At 38.7% G+C, this 19,678-nt stretch overlaps 1 protein-coding gene across 1 annotated transcript in view; it reads right to left on the bottom strand.

Moving 5' to 3' along the window:
• Nucleotides 1-19,678, bottom strand: part of LRP2 (LDL receptor related protein 2) — a 161,492-nt gene that overhangs the window by 133,539 nt on the left and 8,275 nt on the right. Inside the window, exons 2-3 of the mRNA XM_063306118.1 lie at nucleotides 3,987-4,094; nucleotides 3,099-3,221 (exon numbers count right to left, since the gene is read on the bottom strand). Of these exons, the coding sequence (XP_063162188.1) occupies nucleotides 3,099-3,221; nucleotides 3,987-4,094 (231 nt within the window). The remainder of the gene's footprint in view (nucleotides 1-3,098; nucleotides 3,222-3,986; nucleotides 4,095-19,678) is intronic.

The following is a 19,678-nucleotide window of genomic DNA, read 5'->3' as shown; positions in this document are numbered from 1 at the left end:
AATACTATCAACTTAAATTCAACATAATTATTGTAGTATGATCATAAAACTGTAACAATATTCAGTCTAAAGAACTGTTAGCAAAGACAAAACGAAAAAGCCAAAATGGATACATGGAAACCCTTACACATTCCTAAATGGAGATTTCATATCCTGATGTTATTTATGTACTATGTAGACACGTTAATATAACTCCTGTAAAGCTTACCTAAGAAAGGGAATGCACAGGAAAGAGCAGACTATCATGCAAAATAAGGCCAATTTCAGTATTTGTTAGCTAAACCCATGTAGGTTTTAGCTAATTTTCTAATATTGATGAGTACAGGCTGTCCTTATTTAATGACCACAACTGGGACTGGCAACTCTGTTGCTAAGTGACACAGTTGTTAAGCGAGACATCACATGACTGCAACAGGCTTATGGCCTCACTTCCACCACGGTCATTAAGCAAATCACCCATGGTCATTAAGCAAGACATCACACAACCATGACTTGTGATTTTATTGCCAGCTTCTCTCTTGACTCTGCGTGTCAGAAGCTGGCTGTGAAGTGCGCAAATGGCAATCACAGGACCGTGGGAAGCTGTGACACTTGTAAACACCCACCGGTTATGAAGCACTTGAATCCCGATCACGTGACCACAGGGAGCTGTGATAGTTGTAAGTGTGAGGACCAGTCATAAAGTTACTTTTTCAGTGCCCTCATAACTTTGAACGGTCACTAAACAAGGCAGTCATTAAGTGGGGACTACCTGTACCTGGCCCAATCAACTACTTAACTGACCTTAGTCAGCCTTTGAAAAGAGACTGAACCAATATTTAGGACTGATCAAATGGGCATATTATTCATGTTTGTATAAGTATATGGGTAGGCTACTTTTACTGTTTCAAAACTTTAGGGTGGTCCCTATATTCCTATCTTTTATTTTTCATGAACTAGTTCCAGATAATATGCAACTGACTGTAGTTATAATTTATCATCCATTGGTGAAAAAAACTGATCTATCAGGGGAATGTAACACTCACTGATGTTGAGAAGGAATTCTCCAATGAAGATGTAATCTTATAGCAATTTTGGTATCTTTAACTGCCCTTTCTAGCCTGGCTTGTTTGGGCCCCTCAGCTATATGTTAAGTGTTATTGTTTGTTTAGATAATAAATTCTTTGAAGATTTTATTACACTTGTGCGAGACTCAAGGCAACCAAATATTGGTCTGTGAGAAATCTACATGCAGGAAGGACACAGGACCACCTGAGGTATCAAGCCATTCTGTTTGGTATATATTCATTAAGATACTGGATTGCTCTTCTGTTCTGCTTGTATTATCTTTCTGAACTGATACATTATACCAGGATAGGAAATCCTTGCCTTCTAGATGCTAATAAACCACAATTCCTAACAGTCCAAAACAGTACGGCCAACAGAGAAGTAACTGTAATTCAGGAACACCTGGAGGATCATAGATTCTCCCTCATGGAGGATCACAGATTCTCCCTCCCTCCCTCCATCAATCAATCAATGTACACTGGATAGTTCTTTGTTAGCATAATAAGAAGTGACCATAAGATAAGTAAACGTTTTTTTATAGATGTAAATCTTGGTTGATGCACTGATATTTAAAGATGCACAATGAACAGATGCAGAGGCAACACTTTAGTACCTTTTAACTGTACAAAGAATAATGCTGAAGACTATATTCAAATGACCCAAGGTAGCAAATCATGTGATTTCATAACATTGATTCAAAACAGGTGAAAGACTTTACAATAAAGCCACTTTACAAAGGAATTGTGTTAATGTCCACAAAGGTCAGAAGTCAGTTGATACTTGAATTTAAAATGTCACTGGATTTTGCCCTTTACTGACTCCCTAGTAGATAATATGTAACTACTAGTGTTTATACTGCCTATCAAAAAGGTAAGAAGAACAAAAACAAGATGAGGTTGTGTCTCTCTTTGGGAAGGAACTATAATAAAAATCTTTGTGTTATCCTGAGTCAATAGTTCAAAAAGTTATCTGTACTACAACTGGGGAAACCATTTCCCAGAAAGTGAACAAAATATAGCCTAGATTAGCAAGAGTCAAAAATACTGCAGAGCAAGGAAAAAAGGTGAACTTTATCATAACCAAAGTATTTTACTTATAACCTACTCAGACCCTAAAATGGAGGGGAATTCCAAATCCAATCCAGAATGCTCCCACTGTCTGAAACAAAACTGAAAGGTAAAGAAGTCCACTGTTTATAGAGTGGCATAAACAAATCTCATATAACCTAGACCTCTGGGAAGTCAAGATTCCAGTAATGAATGCATATTGAGTTTGAAAATATAATGAAATATACTGAAAACCATTTTACATAAAAAATTAGGATGCTTGAAGAATGCAACATTTGAGGATTCCAGTAAGAAGTGTCCTAGACCACATCCAATGGATCACAATGTAAATATCACTCAGATTTTGTACTTCTCCAAATGTTACAATGGAATTCACAGCACAAGCATATCAAAATACAAATGTGTATTTTAGGATAAAATATGTTTAGAAATGTGTAGCTGGAGTAAAGTATGTGGCAAATAAATATGCTTAAATTTAAATCCTCTTAAATGCATTCTTTCTTACAGATTTTAAAACCGCAATTTTATCTGAAAAAGAAATAGGACAGAACAATGTAAAAGTGAGACGGTTTGGAAACAGACTGATCTATCCTTATACAAAAAAAGTGAATATCAACTTTATTTACTCCAATAATCAGAATTCACAATACTCAACTAAAATATTGAGGAATGCTCTTTAGTACAACATTCAATGACACATTATTAGATGGCAATTGTGCAAAAAATCTTAAGATAAAGGGATTCAAATCAGAAAAGAAAGAATGCACTTAATGAGGACCATTGGAAGCAATGTTGTATCAACTCAGCCCATTTGTCCATGAAGTTCAGGACATCTATTCTGAACGGAAACAGCTTTCTTGGACTTTAGACAAGAAAGCTTTCCAATTCCGTTCTGGAAATGCCAGGGATTGAACTAGACCACCTGCAAGCAAAACATGTGCCATTCCAGTGCGCTATGGGGTTTGTTACTAGGTCATAACTTACGACACTGCTGACGTTCATCAGAGCCATCTTCACAGTCTTCTTCATCATCACAGACCCATGACTGAGGAATGCATTCTCCATCACTGTGACACTGAAACTGATTTCCTTCACAGCTTGGATGTGCTATAATGGACAAGCAACTTGTGTTTCAATTTTCTGGTTCAGATGTTACATGAATAAAGACTTGGCTTGTAGTCATACAAAATGGTTTTTGAAGCATTAAATCCCTAATCTAATCATGATTTCTAATCATAACTCTAGAAACGTAATACTAAGCACCTTGCCACACGATTAATAAATCAGCAAGTTAGGAATGTGACAGCTGAATTCAAATGTCTTACTGAACCATAATGTGGTTTGTTTTTTGCCTTAGTGCCATGTTTAAACCCAGCTATTGTGACTAATTCAGCAAATGAACAGTATGCGATGCCAGCCAGTAACATACTGGATGTCACTGCCACATAAAGACAGCACTGCTGGACTTGACCAAAAGTCTACTTGGTTCATGTGCAGTTTCCAACCAAATACTGTACTAACCACTCCACCCCGCCACATACACACACAAGCACAAACATTCCCACACTGTAATCCTCAGTATCCTGGTTGTTGTTTAATTAGTACGCTTAACAGCCATTAAAAGATCTGCTTATCATGAAGACATCTCAACTTTCCTAAAAAACAGCTATGGTTTGGTCACCTTTCCCTAACTTAGTCTCCAGAACTTCTCATCTTCAACATTTCCTGGCCATGCTGGCAGTGGATGAGAAAAATTATACTTCCAAACTTCTGGAGGGTACCAGTCTAAGAAAGATTAGATTAGCTTAGCTGTAGTGGAATGCTGATGTTTGGAAAAGATAAAATGTATTAAATAAGCTTAATTCCACTTACGACAGCCAGCTTCATCTGTGTCATCTGAACAGTCTCTTGCTCCATCACATCTCCAGTCCTCAGGAATGCAGCGTCCATTTCCACAACGAAATTGCCCACTCTCACATCCTGCAACCAAGCCATAAAATGCATGCTGTTATTTTTTTTATTAAGCATGGATAATATTACTATTAGTACCAACAGCTTATATTACGTTTCCTCATCACAAATGGGCAAATTCCTATTTCAGCGGGTCAATGCAACTGGAGAAAATATAACTGCAAGTCACATCTGAATCAGTACACAATACATCAACCTCCATATGACGTACTGTCTGCCTGTTCAGAATTTTGAAGAATGACACGCAGTACTAAAGAGAAAAGAAAGCATCATGATAAAGCAAACACTCCAAGTGTTTGGCCTCCTCACAAAAACTCATATAAATATATAAGTTTATATGTATCTTGTGTTCTGCCTTCTGATGCACATGTAACTAGGTAGTAAACAGGTGAGGTCTTTAATCAGCCTAACAATAAAACAGAAAGTTTTTTCCAGCACTGTTTAGTGCTGAATGCAGTTTGGTTGTTTTTGTCTTGAAGTGATTTTTAAATGGGGCTAGTGAATTCACAGTGTTTAGCTTTCGAGTAGTGAGCAATTTGGAACTACGTTAGCTACTGGTATACTGACTGCAGCTACAGTTTAATGTGATATGCAAACACTGACATGTTGTTAGTGGTTTTCTTACTTATTCCTGATCTGGGTCTGTATCATCTCATCCACAGAGATGAAATAAGAGCAGCTTTAAAAAAATGAAGAGATGAGCCAGGAGCTGGCTAAACAATGAATGCTTCACTCATTTGCAGGAGTCATCCTTGTTTGTTGTTGGCATGGTCAAAAAGTATTGGTTAAATCACTCTAAAGATTTACCTCAGAATTTCCCTGTCCATACCCGTATAGAACAGTTAGTAAGGGGCATGCAAAAATTCACACTGGTTCACACAGCCTATATACTCCCAATTGGCCTGTCTCACTGACAAGTAAACACATTAGGAAATGGGTTGATTAATGTATTGTCCAAACCCAGTGCCCTCGCTAGTTGAAAAATCCTTTCCAAGCCTGGCTGATCTCAAAAAGCGAAGTAGAATTAGACTGGGCTAGTATTTGGATGGTAACCAACAGGAGGCCCAAGAGGATAGGTTAGAATGGGAAGCAAAAACGAAGCATAACCAAATCCCAGAGGAAAACAATGGCAAGCTTCTTCTGTATTGTTGTGAAGAAAATCACTTGGACATTTCTGTGAAGTCACCAAGAGTTGAGTTTTACTTAATACTTTAACTTAGGAATCCTAGATTCTTGCTCCTAAACAAAGCCAAGATTTAAGACCAAAAAAACCCCCCCACCCAGCTCCTTAGCTTTTTAAGACTGCAGCAATTCAGGACCTCAGTTTCAAATGACATGCAAAGGAAGTCCTCTCTGCTTTGTTTAGTCACTTGCATTAGAGAGAGGGGTCATGTTGGACTGCTCTTAATAAGCAAATCTCTCTATACTTCTTTTACAGAAGAATTGTAGGAATCTGTCCTTTTGTTATTGCTTGTAATTAATAACTTCATATCATTCACACAAGCACAACTGAAGCAGTTCGGCAGCGTGTTTTAAGTTGTCTGATTCATCTACCATGAAAATTTCATCTTCTGCAATGGTAATACAAAAATATTAACACAGGTGGATTAGTAACTTAATAAAGAGACTTAATAGGCACTGTGATTGATGCATGAGTCAAATCTAAAATAAAAGCTAACTTTTTTCCATCCCTAGAACTGTAGGGGCATGCATCTTCCCATGAATAACTCTTACAGGAAGCCAAAACTTTGAGAAAAAAATTTGGGCAGTGGGATAAATGTTAAATACATTCAACCAAGTTATTTTTCATGTAGCTCAGAAACTACAAAGATTGGAAGCACAAATCCAAAAGGAGGAAAAAGCCTCTGAGTTTATCAAATTAATATCTAACCATAGTATTCCAGTGTTGGGAATTAATTACCTATTGCATTTTACCTATTTTAACTGAACCAAGCAACTTGATAAGCGGCTAAGAGAGTGCCACTGACTCCTCAAGCATACAGAAAGTTGAGCAGGCACAACAGGTTAGCTGAGCCTGAGTGGAAAAGCAGGCAACTGATAAACACACTCAGTGATATCCTCCTTTGGAATATACTGTAGGCAAACTGCTTTATGCAAGGAATGTTCAGATCTGATTGTCTGGTAGTGACACCCTGATTTATAATGTATCCTGCAAATGGCCAGATAGTTCACTTGGATAAATGGTGGTACAGAGTGGTACAGGAGCATGTTCACCTACATACCTTAGAAACAAATGCATGAGGATGCTTGGTGGGGCAGATCTGGGACTGGTGGGGCACGCCTCTTATCAAGCACCTTTAAAAGCACAACCACCTCCCTTGAAAAATGCCCAGAAGGAATGCACAAACACAAGCTGGAATTTGCAGCCCTTTGACTGAATTCTGTTTGTATTTGAAAACCAAATTCTTTGGTCATTTAAGGAGTGAACTGCTACCCAAACAATATGAGGATTATGTTCACTTATTACCTTAATGGTAACTTCTTAAGCATGCATAGGAATAACTGATGCACTAATTCTATTTCAGCACATTCCTATGATTTGATACAGTGAAAAAATAGCACATGTATACCAATCTTAACAGACCAGTTCTTATCTTCATTTTAACGCTAAAAATGATCCATCTCTTCATAAGTCACATCATGAATGCTCTATCATGGCCTGCTATACTTCAGAAAATCTATTATAATTCATTTAATTATGGCATTGGTCTTTCTAAATATCATACTCTCAAAATTTTTAATACAAAAGAAAAAATAGCCTAATACTTCCCACTCACAAAGAAAAAAAAATAAAGCAGGGAAAGATCTTTTTGAATGCTAAACAAAGAGCAACTAACACCTCCCCAGGAACAGCTTCTGTCAGTGGAACATGGGTATTTTCTTGCTCTTGCAGCTCCTTGGATATTCAAAACCTGCTCCAGAGAATTTAGAGAACTCCCCACCCTAAACTGATTTAGGGGAGCCCAAGGGTTAGAAAGTCCTTCTGTGCTTGTGCAACACTGGGTATTGCTCCACAGATTCAAGGACATTGTCATAAATGGGATCAGAAGTGGGGAAGTTGTGAACCTCCCAACATCCTTCACCACTGACCAGGAGGACTGGGACTGGTCAACAACATCTGGAGGGCCACAATGAGCCCTAAGTCCATTTGTATTTCAACTATAAACAAGAGCACCAACCTGAACCTAAGTATGTGTAATATACAGGAGTTCCCTAGAATTGGTATAAGGATATAAAACTGAACATATACAGATCTATATTGTATATTGTACATATATTATTATATAGATAGAGATCTGTATATGCCCACAAATGGTTGCCAATAGTTATTGATGTTAGGGGATAATTTTGCTTTGTTGTTTTAGAGAATGTATTTTTATTGGTCAATGACTGAAATAAAGTTTCTGTCTGTCTGTCTATATTACACATAAAAACAGAACATTACAAAGGGATATTTTTCAGATCAGACTTTGTCAAAATGCAAGAGATCTGACTAACTACATAAATACCAGAGGAGGAACAGAAAATAAACCATTTCCCCATAATCACAAGACATATAATGCAGAGTTCATATCAAAAAGTAACTACATAGGCTAACAAATATTATAAAGTCACGGAGATGGTTTATACATGTATGGCCAACCTTCCCAAATCAGCAAACTCATCTGAATTTCTGAGAGTATATCATAACTTCCTGATCACTAGAAGAGGTCTTAAGAAAAAAAATAATAAGCATAACAAAAGGAGAGCATGTATAGCACAGTAACAGAAGCCAAGGAATAGTGTTTTTTAAGCTGTGTAAAGGAACTGAAAAGTCTGTTGCAGTTTGCTGACTTATATAATAAGTAATGTTTAAGAAGCAAATGCTGAAAGTATTTGAATATTGTTCTCTTGCTTCAGGTAAGAATCTATGGAAAATAATTCTCAAAATGTGCAGCAGTTCTATCAAACTACAAATATTATAGTTAAACATCTGCTGCTTTCCAACTGAGGACCAAAATAAAGCACTATCTATGGATAGTGTAAAGCACATATGGATGTGTAGAGCCAGTTCGGTGTAGTGGTTAAGGCACCAGGCTAGAAACCAGGAGATGGTGAGTTCTGGTCCCGCCTTGGGCACAAAGCCAGCTGGGTGACCTTGGGCCAGTCACTCCCTCTCAGCCCTAGGAAGGAGGCAATGGCAAACCACTTCTGAAAAACCTTGCCAAGGTAACAGCAGGGACTTGTCCAAGCAGTCTCCAAGAATCAGACACAAGTGAACAGATTTTTAAAAAAATGAATCTAATTAGCCTTTTGTTTTCTGATATTTTGTGATTAAAAAGCCATGGAAAAGCAATGATGACAGAGAGGGAATGATCTGAGAAAGGTCTTCCCTTGAAGCTTTTATTTGCATTTGAAGGAAAAACTCCACTGGCACCAATAGAAGGTTGAAAGCTACTCAGAAGCACACAGCAGGTTCATAAACACAATATCTGATAAGAACTTAGTACAGGAAACAAAAACATTCTCTCTCTTACATACCCCAATGCAGAGCACTGCTGCTCAGTCTTTCTTCAAAGCAGTGTCTGCTTAACAAAAGATCCTCATGTTGACTCTTTACTTAAGGTTATGTTCAATTTGACCTTTTGTCATTCCATAGTCTTTCAAACTGCTAGTCATCGTTATCACACAAATTCATCACAAACTCAGTTTTTAGAGTGCAACTGCTTAGGCAGCCAAATAAAAAGTACTGTATCTGCAGCTTGAAGAAGCACCAAAGTTGGTAAAAGGATTCAAGGGTCCCCCATGAGAAATTACAGAATATAAGCTGATTATTCTGTAAGGGAGGCATAGCATTGCTAGATAGGAACATTGCATGCTATAGTGTTTTTTACCAGGCTATATGGGTCATGAAGAATGCTAAAGGGGAAGCTGACTTTTTTTTTTAAGATTGTAATAGAAATTAATAGCTGTACAACTAAGGCTCCATTCACAAAATCACATCCTGTACCTTGAGATACTTCCCATCATCACAGCGTCTGGCAACCTGGAAGCTGTAGAGAACATTCTATTTTTCAGTTTCATTTTGTTCTTCAGGGGGATGTAGTAGAATGGACAGTAGCCAAAACTTTACTATTTAAAAGGTATTCTCAACTTCACTCAATTTATTTATTGCAATTATTTCTCTCTCTCTTTTCAGGATACAATTTTAGTTGAACTTTTTTTTCTTGTTTATTCTCTGTCTTCAGCCTTTGGAATGGGACAGGCTATAAAACTAAAAATAAATAAATACATCTATCCATCCCAAGGCTTTGGTCTAATATTTGTCCTCCTTTAGGCTGTGAAATGGAATGCCAACTTAGCCAAATCCACTTGGTATGTGAGCCTCCTTCCCCACCCTTGTTGATTATCAGGGCCATTTGTAGGAGTCTAGGGGTGAGGGGGGATTTTTCACAATGTTTTTGCTTGCTTGGATCATTCCACTGGGGATTTTAATTAATGTGGTATGGGTCCTTGAGGGCCTGCTGCCTTTTCTTCCCTTTGATCTTCTTGACCTCATGCTGAAGGAAGTATTAAGTATTACCTTTTTGTCTTAACTACATTTAAGTAGCAATCAAATGCATTGTTCAGGCTTTTAAAATCCACATAATTCTAGGAGCCTTTCAAAGACCAGCAGGATGAATTGCTGGCTTGACAGAGCCAATGAACAATATTAGCATTCAAAGGAAAACTGGGCTCAATGGAAGACTGATTCCTACCCATATTATTTTACAGGAAATGTTTATTTTTTTAGTCAGCCCTTTTTAAAGATGGCAAGGAAGTCCTGCAATCAGCTGAAGAGAGTCAAGAAATGGCATACTAATGGTATACTAATTTTGATGAAAATTCTGATTTATTTTGACAGGTGCTGATAAATCTCAGCAGTTCTTTCATGCAAACAATTGTGTGAACAGGATTCCTGGAGGAAATTACTGGTATGTTTCAAATAAACAATGCACAGCTATTAAAGGCTATGTTATACTTTTACTTAGATGGGTTTAAAAATAAGCAACGTTGTATGGGAGGGGAGAGTTCAGGAGTTTGTGTCAAAATGATGGAAGACTTCTTTTTCAGGGCTGCCATATCTGGGCTGCAAAAATCTGAACAACCGCTAGATTGGCAGCAAAGAGATTTTTCCCAGTTCTTGTGCTTCAATATATAAATATTTTTGAACAATACAAGCTCTGTTCAGATATTTGCCTGAGTGCCTGAGGCTTGAAATCATATAATGTCCAGGGCTGTTCACCCGTGTTCTTCTGTCCCTGCACTGTCACATTTTCAACCAGCTCACTCTATAAAATCCATGACCCTGTTTCATTATGGTTTCAAATCATGAGATGAGCTATAATCAAGTTAAAGTGAGAATGAGTATAGCCTACCTTCAGATGTCATGAAAAGGATAGGGAGGATTGGATATACCTGGATATAGACAGCAATTACAGCATTTGTGGCTCAATCCTACATACAATTCCAAGCCTTTGTGCATTCAAGTAAGCATCTAAATAGGACTGTATTCTAGGTCAGGTCTGTTCTTCTCAAAAGGAGTGCATTCTACAATGTCAAGTAGTTGCGAAAATATGGCAAACAGCTGAAAGGTAATCTACAAAATTCTAAAAGTAATTGTTAAATAAGGGAGCATTTTTCCAGATTTAAAACAGCAACTTTTTCAACAAACAATGGAACCTCCACGGAACCAAAAGCAGCTCTTTTATATTTTCTTGGGTCTGTCTCTCTCACACTATATTTTCTGAAAGTCTGTTTATTTCTTATACCCAAGGGCATCCATAGCAATGGTCACTGGCTTCAAAATGGCAAGCACAACCAGGAGATCAAAGCCTTGCCCCTTCTCATGTCTGTACAATGTTTGTGATACATAATAAAAAGGCACAGGGGTTTGATCATCCAGTTGTGCCGGCCATTTCGAAACCAGTGACCATCGCTATGGATGCCCCTGCTTATACCACTATTATCTGCAGAGACTCCTAGCTTTTAACTCCCTGCAGTTGAACTTTCTCCTCCAAAAATATACTCCATTAAGCCTCCGAGAACTATACCCAGCTACTGACCCCTTAATCTGCTGGGGCCCAGCACCAAGATCCCTCACTCCAAGGTTTTCTGTTCTAATTACACTGCCCAAACTGAATGTGCTCCCCCACAACCTAAGGCAGTAGCTCTTAAATTCCCTGAACCTAAATATCCTAAACTTAAATAACTTAAATTGTCCAATGGCTGTAAGTTCAAGTAACTCTTCTTCAGTTAAGTATGACTACTTCTAGGAAATATCTTGCTTGCAGTTCAAATTTAGGATAAAATAAAGGTCAATTTCTATAGGTAACAGAATAAATGTACAATTTTTCAAAATAGCAACTCACTACCCAATAATGCATCCATGAATCTTATTCCTGTGGGGGGAAAAATATGTTGGAAGAAAAACTAAATCACACTTTCTTAGGGCATACTTGGAGGCTATTATTAAGTCAAGGTATAGAAGAGACTGATGCAATAAGGTAGCTTTATCCAATGCCTAGGATTTTCCAGCCATGATAAACTTTCATCATTCCAGCCAACTGGAAGTAATGAATTGTGATCCAATGCATTTGGAGAACACAAGGAGTGGAGAAGAGTGCAATAAAGAATGAAGCATCAGGATAATTGTTTAATCTTAGGAAAGCTACATCAATCCAGCCATGAAAATAGAGACCTAGATATTTAAAGGATTTTACCTGCTCAATGAGTTTGCCATTGATCATCCATCTATTGGGGGTTTAAAGTGTTTCCTATAGAGTCCCAGTACTTTTGTTTTGGAGTACAGCCACTCATTTAGCAACAACCTCATTTAGTGACCATTCACAAATACAAAGTTTTAAAAATTCAGTGTGAAACGGATTAAAATCTGGTCAGTTTCAGACAGCAAGGCAAGCTGGCCAGAGGGTTCTCATCAACTAATTGTCCCAAAGCTGACCTTGTTAACTTGCCATTAGCACTTTTTTTAGGGAAGCACTGTGCTGCGGAAAAAAGCAGCTCAGGAAGAGATAGCTTGTTTAATCAATCTCTTAGCCCTGTGAGGGGGCAAAAAACGGGGGAAAAACGGGTCAGGCACAGGCCACTGTAAGAGAGAACTTTGCCTTGTCTCTCTCTCTGTTATGTGTTCACTTAGCAAGCATTTTGCTTCTGGTTTAAGGAATGGATTGCGGTCATTAAACAAGGAGAGGTAATTTATTTCTAGGGGTTCTCTACAGCAGTAAAGAATTAGAGCTTTAAGGCATCTTTGGAGCCCTATTTGGGTTACAGACAGTATGGCTGCATCATCAGCATAAAGGAGAATAGAGATGGGGTGGTGGGCAAAGAAAGGGAGGATGGAATTCTGGCTTAGCAAATCTCAACAATATTGTTAATGTAAAAGTTAAATAATAGTGGGGTGAAGATACAGCTTTGTTTTACACCTATGCTAGTAAAAATGGGCTCAATTAAATCACCAAGGGTATTACCTTTTACTTGACTGGTTGTGCTGTGGTGTAACACACAGTTACTGCTTCCTCCTACAAGTGGCTAGAGCAATGGAGCTGCTGGCCTTGGTCTGCAGTAGGTTCAGTTAGGGCTCACTAACCAGGTGTCCAAGTTGAAGAGCATCATGAACCACAACTCTTTTTATGGATTCTCAGGATTGTTTAGCCTTACGTCACTACTGAAGACATTTCTCTGAGACATTTTTATACGACAGTCCTGATTGTAGGACAACAATGCAAAAGCCCAGCAGGTAATAATAAACTCTTGCAACCTTTCAATATTACAGAGATTCGAAGTGATTCAAGCTCCTTCTCCATGTTTTTAGTTTAAAGGTTAATGCTCAGAACCCGAATTCTACCAGCTTCAAGGTAAGCATATTTTAAATTGTAAGTATAAAAATGTGTGCACATAATGTTACAATCTAATTTATCACAGACCCCAAAATCTTCAAATTCCATAAGTAAAGTCATTCTGAATCTTGATTAAATACTGCATATGGGCTACAAATTATCTAATCACACCTTCACTGAATGATAGCAGGAATTTTTTAGGGGATCATAACTTTTTCATCAAACAGATCAGCCACTAAGACTAAACCTGCTCTAATACTGACTTTATCAATCATTTACTGGTGCTATATATATTCCCCCAGAATTTGTTGTTGTTTATTCATTTAGTCGCTTCCGACTCTTCATGACTTCATGGACCAGCCCACGCCAGAACTTCCTGTCGGTCGTCAACACCCCCAGCTCCCCCAGGGATGAGTCCGTCACCTCTAGAATATCATCCATCCACCTTGCCCTTGGTCGGCCCCTCTTCCTTTTGCCTTCCACTCTCCCTAGCATCAGCATCTTCTCCAGGCTGTCCTGTCTTCTCATTATGTGGCCAAAGTACTTCAGCTTTGCCTTGAATATCATTCCCTCAAGTGAGCAGTCTGGCTTTATTTCCTGGAGGATGGACTGGTTTGATCTTCTTGCAGTCCAAGGCACTCTCAGAATTTTCCTCCAACACCACAGTTCCAAAGCATCGATCTTCCTTCCCTCAGCCTTCCTTATGGTCCAGCTCTCGCAGCCGTATGTTACTATGGGGAACACCATTGCTTTAACTATGCGGGCCTTTGTTGTCAGTGTGATGTCTCTGCTCTTAACTATTTGATCGAGATTTGTCATTGCTCTTCTCCCAAGGATTAAGCGTCTTCTGATTTCCTGACTGCAGTCAGCATCTGCAGTAATCTTCGCACCTAGAAATACAAAGTCTTTCACTGCTTCTACATTTTCTCCCTCTATTTGCCAGTTATCAATCAAGCTGGTTGCCACAGTCTTGGTTTTTTTGAGGTTTAGGTGCAAGCCAGCTTTTGCACTTTCTTCTTTCACCTTCATCACCCCCAGAAGATAAATGACAAGATCTTCCCTTATCTTTTTAGTAGTTCTTTGGATGTTTCTCCCCCCACTCTCTGCATGAATTGGCAAAGCAGCATTCCAAAAATAAAAAGGATCAGCAGACCTCCATTGTCCTTTTTTGTGCAGCTGTAGATAAAGATGTTTGCGATAACCAGTTACGCTAAAATAAAAAGGTATCCCTTAAAACAGAAATCCACTGGAACTACTTCTATAGTAATACAGATTGGAAGTTGTTTTGAAATGATGGTGAACAATCATTCAAAGTTACCTTGGTATCATATTTGAGGATCCGCGTTCAGTAAAAGAATTGTAAGAATGACACTGTGGCACGCTCCAAGGTTCAGCAAAGAAATTTTTAAAATACCTTGCTTTTCCCATTCCACACGCCGATTCACTCATTTTGTACTTGATCAAGCTTTTGTAACAGGAAGGACAAAAAGAATAAAAACTTACAGACTATTTTCTGAGAACTGATTCCCATTTCTTTCTAGCCCTCAAATGTTTACCATTCTAGTTCAACAACGAATACAATTTCCACAATTGTCAGAACATACGGAAAAACACATTTGGCGAAATTCTTGTCATACTTCATGACTAAATTGTCATGCAGCCAAGGATTTCAAGGCAGCTCTGAGACCTTTGGATGTGCAGTTCTACTTTAATCGATCTGCAGCAATGCATGGCACAAGCAACTAGAAACGAAGATAAAGATGAACCAGGAACTGACAGGGCAAGGCACAATTGTTTTCTTTAACTACTGTTTTGCTAGCTTATAAACCAGCCATAAATTAGGACGACAGCTAAGTACATTCTGCTGTTGCACCTAATTCTGAGATTCCACCTGGATCTCTGATGGTAATAAATCAGTTATAAAGAATTTGCAAAGGACATTTACTGACTGTGGTCAAGTGTGATAATCCATAGGAGACAGAAGCCTAGATTCCCTCCAGTCTCCTGTACTCCCTTTGGTAAGACTAGAAGGAAGAATTCAGAAACTTACTCCAGCATTCATTTATTATATGCACGCACTGTTTGGCTAGTACATGCACAATTTATTATCAGTGCAGTTACTAATCTTCACTAGGGTTTCTTTGATAAAAATAAAAATCTTTTGGTCTGAAGCTAGCTTGACTCAGCAAACTCTAGACTATATGTTTCAGATTTTGATAGCATACTAAATTCCAGTTAATGTAATATGGAAGCAGGAGCCTGACTACAGTATCGCTTTGGTGGCAGAAGAGGTGAGAGGGCACAACAGGCATTGCTGATCACACTCTTACCACGATAAAACACGAGAGGTTTTTGGCAACGTCCAAAAGCAACTGCAGTGTTTTGTCGTTTCCCCTATTTAATAGAGCCATGAAAGGTGCACAGATTTATTGCTAGTAATTCCATCATACAAACTGCTAAATTCATAGCTCTACTCTACAGAAACTAACAGAAAATCTTTTTGGGCCGGGGGTGGGGTTTCAAATTCAGAAAGACAATCTGAAATTGCCTAGCAATAATACTAAAGAAAATCATAAACCTTCCATCCTATTTCCAATTTAGGAAAACAGTTTTCTGAAAATACATTTCTAGCTAGTTTTTAAATGATTTAGACTCCATCTTCAGAAATACTGCATTGGCAAAATAATGTATCTAGTCATACGATACATGAACTCTTCCACCACCATTTAGCCTCCTTAAATATTTCTCCAGAATGTTAAGACAACTGGAAACTCAGCTTCATACCCAATTAGATGCTTACATGCAATCACTTTAAAAACAATATAACAATTAATTTCATTTATCAATGAATTACAGTTGTACTGATGATAGTGTGCTGCATGAATATACTGTATACTGTGCAAGTTCAATGCATTTACTCAAAAGAAAGTTGCAATGGGTTCAGTAAGCCTATTTCAACACTAATACATATTTGAGATTTTACTGTCAGTGTAAAAACTGATATAAAATTGGTCAGGGAATGCTTCTTTACTTGAAATGAGTTTAAATCTCCAGGACCAGATTATGTAAATTATATATATAAGCCTGACTGAGGAGGATCCACATCATTTGTTTCCTCCAGGAAAAAGCACAACTGTAGCCCCAGCCTCTTCTTTAACATTTACCCCTGAAAGGCGGGTTAGAGACAGGTTGGTAGTTGTTCAGGATTGTTCAATCAAGCAGTTGTCTCTTGAGGATGGGACACAACAGTCTTCTTAAAGGTAGGTGGCATCCACCCTCAGTCAACAATGCACTTATTGCCACCATGACCCAACTGCCTGTCACTGTCAGCCCCATTAGGTAGACCAGACCAGGAAATCAACTCCACAGGAAGACCAGAACTACACTTTATTGAGATTAGCTATAAATACAGAATTTTGCAAGTCTGATTATGCTACCTCCCCTCCGCCCGCCACCCCCCATTCTTATACCCCAGTGAATCAGGGAGGTGTCTGTCTGAGCCACTTCCAAACATTATCATGTTTCCCAGCACCTGATGAATGTTTCAGCCCCCTTTGCCTAGATAACAGTTCTAGCATATTCCTGTCAAAGTCATCTTCCTTAATCTCTACAGTCACCTCCCTGGATACTTTCACCAACAGAAAGGGTAGGGATCCAGACTACAGGTGGCACAAAACTCAGTCTACTTCGAAAGGAGTTACCAGCTTAACTCAACCCAACTAACATCACAAGTGTAGGGTGGACCAATCAAATGGTTCCTCTTCCTTGCAGAAGCTGGTGGAACTGGTCAACTCTAAAGCAATCAAGAGAGTGATCTGACCCTAGTACCATCAGAGTCAGATCATGTTGCCTCTGCCCCAAGACAAAAAGAGATAAAGTGTGAAGAGACAAGCTCTCAATGACCTGAAACAGGTCCACAGCTATCATGGAGGCCATGAACTCCTGGGCCACCTCAGACTCCTCCCCCAAGGAAGGCAGATTGACATCCTCCAATACTGTAAGCCTGGAGAACCCCACTGCCCATCCAATAATGAGGTTGAGCAGCCCAGGCCACTGTGCAGCATGGAGGACAGTACAGCAGCAATTCCAACTTGTCCCTAAAAGAAATTTGGGGAAAGATCTTGGAACAGCAGTTGATTATAAACTGAATGTAAGGCAGCAGTGCGATGCAGCTGCAAATAAAGCAAATCTATTTTTAGGTGACATCAATAAAAGTAGTATTTCGATATATGGGAAGTAATGTTCCACTTTATTACACTTTGGTCAGACACTACCCCAAGTACTATATCCAGTTATAGGCACCATGCTTTAGTAAGAGTTTGGAGAAGTTGGAACTGCTTAAGGAAAGGGCAACCAAGATGATCAAAGGACTAGAAAATTAAGCCCTGTAAAGAAATACAGAAGGAGAAAAGATGACTGAGAGAAAATATTATAGTTCTCTTCAAATACTTGAAAGAATGTTACATGGAATGTGTAAAGAATGTTACACAGAAGGTCAAGACCTGTTCTATGTCTTTCCAGAGTACAGGACATTGAATAATGGACTTAAGTTGTTGGAAGATAAGATTCTGATTGAATATCAGAAGAAATTTCCCAACAGTAAGAACTGCTTGACAGTGGAAGTAAATACCCAGAAAGGTGGTGGGCTCCCCTTTCCTGGAAGTACTCAAGCCATCTGTCTGGGATGCTTTGATCTGGATCCTTCACTAAGCAGGAGATTGGACTTGATAGCCTAAAGGTCTCCTTCCAACTCTGTGATTCTATAGCCAAAAGAAATTTCAGACAGGTCTCTATAGCTGTGCTTGAGAAGTTTCACAGAGTTATCCACACCGTTATCATGAAACCGTTTGTCTCACTTTGCTTGAGGGTGGGGTTGATCCTAGACAAACTCAGATAGCAAATGCTGGAGGGGCAACATTTATCCCCCAAACACTCCTTCTCTTGGAGCACAGAGCTATGTGTGCCACACAATCTTTTCTGCAGCTCTCTAGACTAGCTGTTTGCTGCACTGAAGATGTGGACTCTGTCCTATTACTGGTGCTGAAGTAACATTCAACTTCCATCCATCTGGCTTTTCAACGTGGAGTGAAGGGCAGCCATCTTATTATGTGATTGAGGCAGCATGGCATCTTAAACCTTATTGGTACACAATAGGGGAGACCCCCAAAGTACAGAGCACCCTGAGAAACACTGACCAACCTAGAAGAATACTATCATCTGACTCATTCTGTGCCTGCCTTGCTGCTTCAGATCCTTTAACTAGTAGTGCTAGTTGGAATGAACCCAGGACCTTTGATAACCAAACTGTGAACTCAGTTTGACTGTGAAGAATATGAACTAAAATTTTTCCTGTTTAGCCAGATGTCCTTACTATGGCTGTGTTCACATATAAGACTAAAGCAGGATTCAGTGGCCTGATCTGCCCATGACAGTAATGAAGTTGAGCAGCTTATACATTTAGTTTATAAATAATGACAGATTCATGTCAAGCCAAATGCAAGCCACATAATAGTTTAGTATGAAGTGTGAACCCACTCAAAGAGCAAGTACAGTCAGCGTGAACCAAGTCTACCTGTCACAAAAAGAGCTATCCTGTTTATGTATTTAAAGACTGCTGTAGAATCAGGCATGGGAAACAAGGCAGCTTGAGCATATGGGTCTTCAGAACATGCAGGAAATTTGGAGCTCAGACAAGTCAGTACCTGCTGTCAGTTGATACACAAAATAGGCACCAGAGTTCTGAGCTGAAGTTAGATTAACCTTAAGATTTTTGTGCTTTCACCCAGAAAATGTTTTATATGTGGATTGAAAATATAATAAATACACAGGCATGCATACCTGCAGACACCTAAGGATAGTCTTTTAAAAAGTAGAACAGCTTTAGGAGACAATTACTAGCAGAGAATTACTAGAGACCTTGGCTGATTTTAAAAAAGCTAATCATGGTTGTTTAGCACTTGAGTGGGGGAACCACCAAGAAATTCCAGAGCTATTGGCTCCATGGAAAATAACAACAACAAATCCTAGAAAATGCAAACAATAAACAAATTCTATAGTGTTGCTAAGAAAGTGTGGATGTGACTTGGTTCAAGTGACATTTTAACTTTCTGACAGGGGAGAACGTCTTAATGCATCCCTCTAATAATTTATCTGATCTGAATTACCATATACAAACCCAGTTCTTTTTGTTTAAAAAGTAGTATCAGGGATATGTTAAGACTGGAACACAGGAAACCACCTGGTACCCAAGGTAGTTCACTGGTCTGTGTAATATAGTGTAATAAATTTTATTTATTTATCAAATTTCATCACCGCCCATCTCCCACAAACGATTAACTGTGTTCATAGAACATACTTATTCCTAGTTAATTTAACCTTTTTTTTCCACTCCAATTTTCTAGGTTTGCATGACACACTGAACCATAAACTGAACACACAGACTGGGTTTGTACAACATGCTGGACTATAATGTGATTGGCTAATTTGGGCTTCAGTGTGTTATCTGAACTCAGCCAGAGCAGCAGTAGCTACAATGTCCAATTCTTGTATTTTACCAATCCTGACAGATAATACTAATCTGTGACACCAAGAAATAAAGGAAAAAGTTAATAGATTTAGGGATAGCATTTAACCTATTTTAGGAAGACAAGGGCATGGCAGATGAGATTAATTATTAAGAGGGTTGTATATGACATG

The sequence above is a fragment of the Candoia aspera genome, chromosome 1, assembly GCF_035149785.1.
Source record: "Candoia aspera isolate rCanAsp1 chromosome 1, rCanAsp1.hap2, whole genome shotgun sequence".
Taxonomy (NCBI): Eukaryota; Metazoa; Chordata; class Lepidosauria; order Squamata; family Boidae; genus Candoia; species Candoia aspera.
The sequence above is the reverse complement of the archived record's forward strand: the minus strand, read 5'-3'. Positions and strand labels throughout refer to the sequence as shown.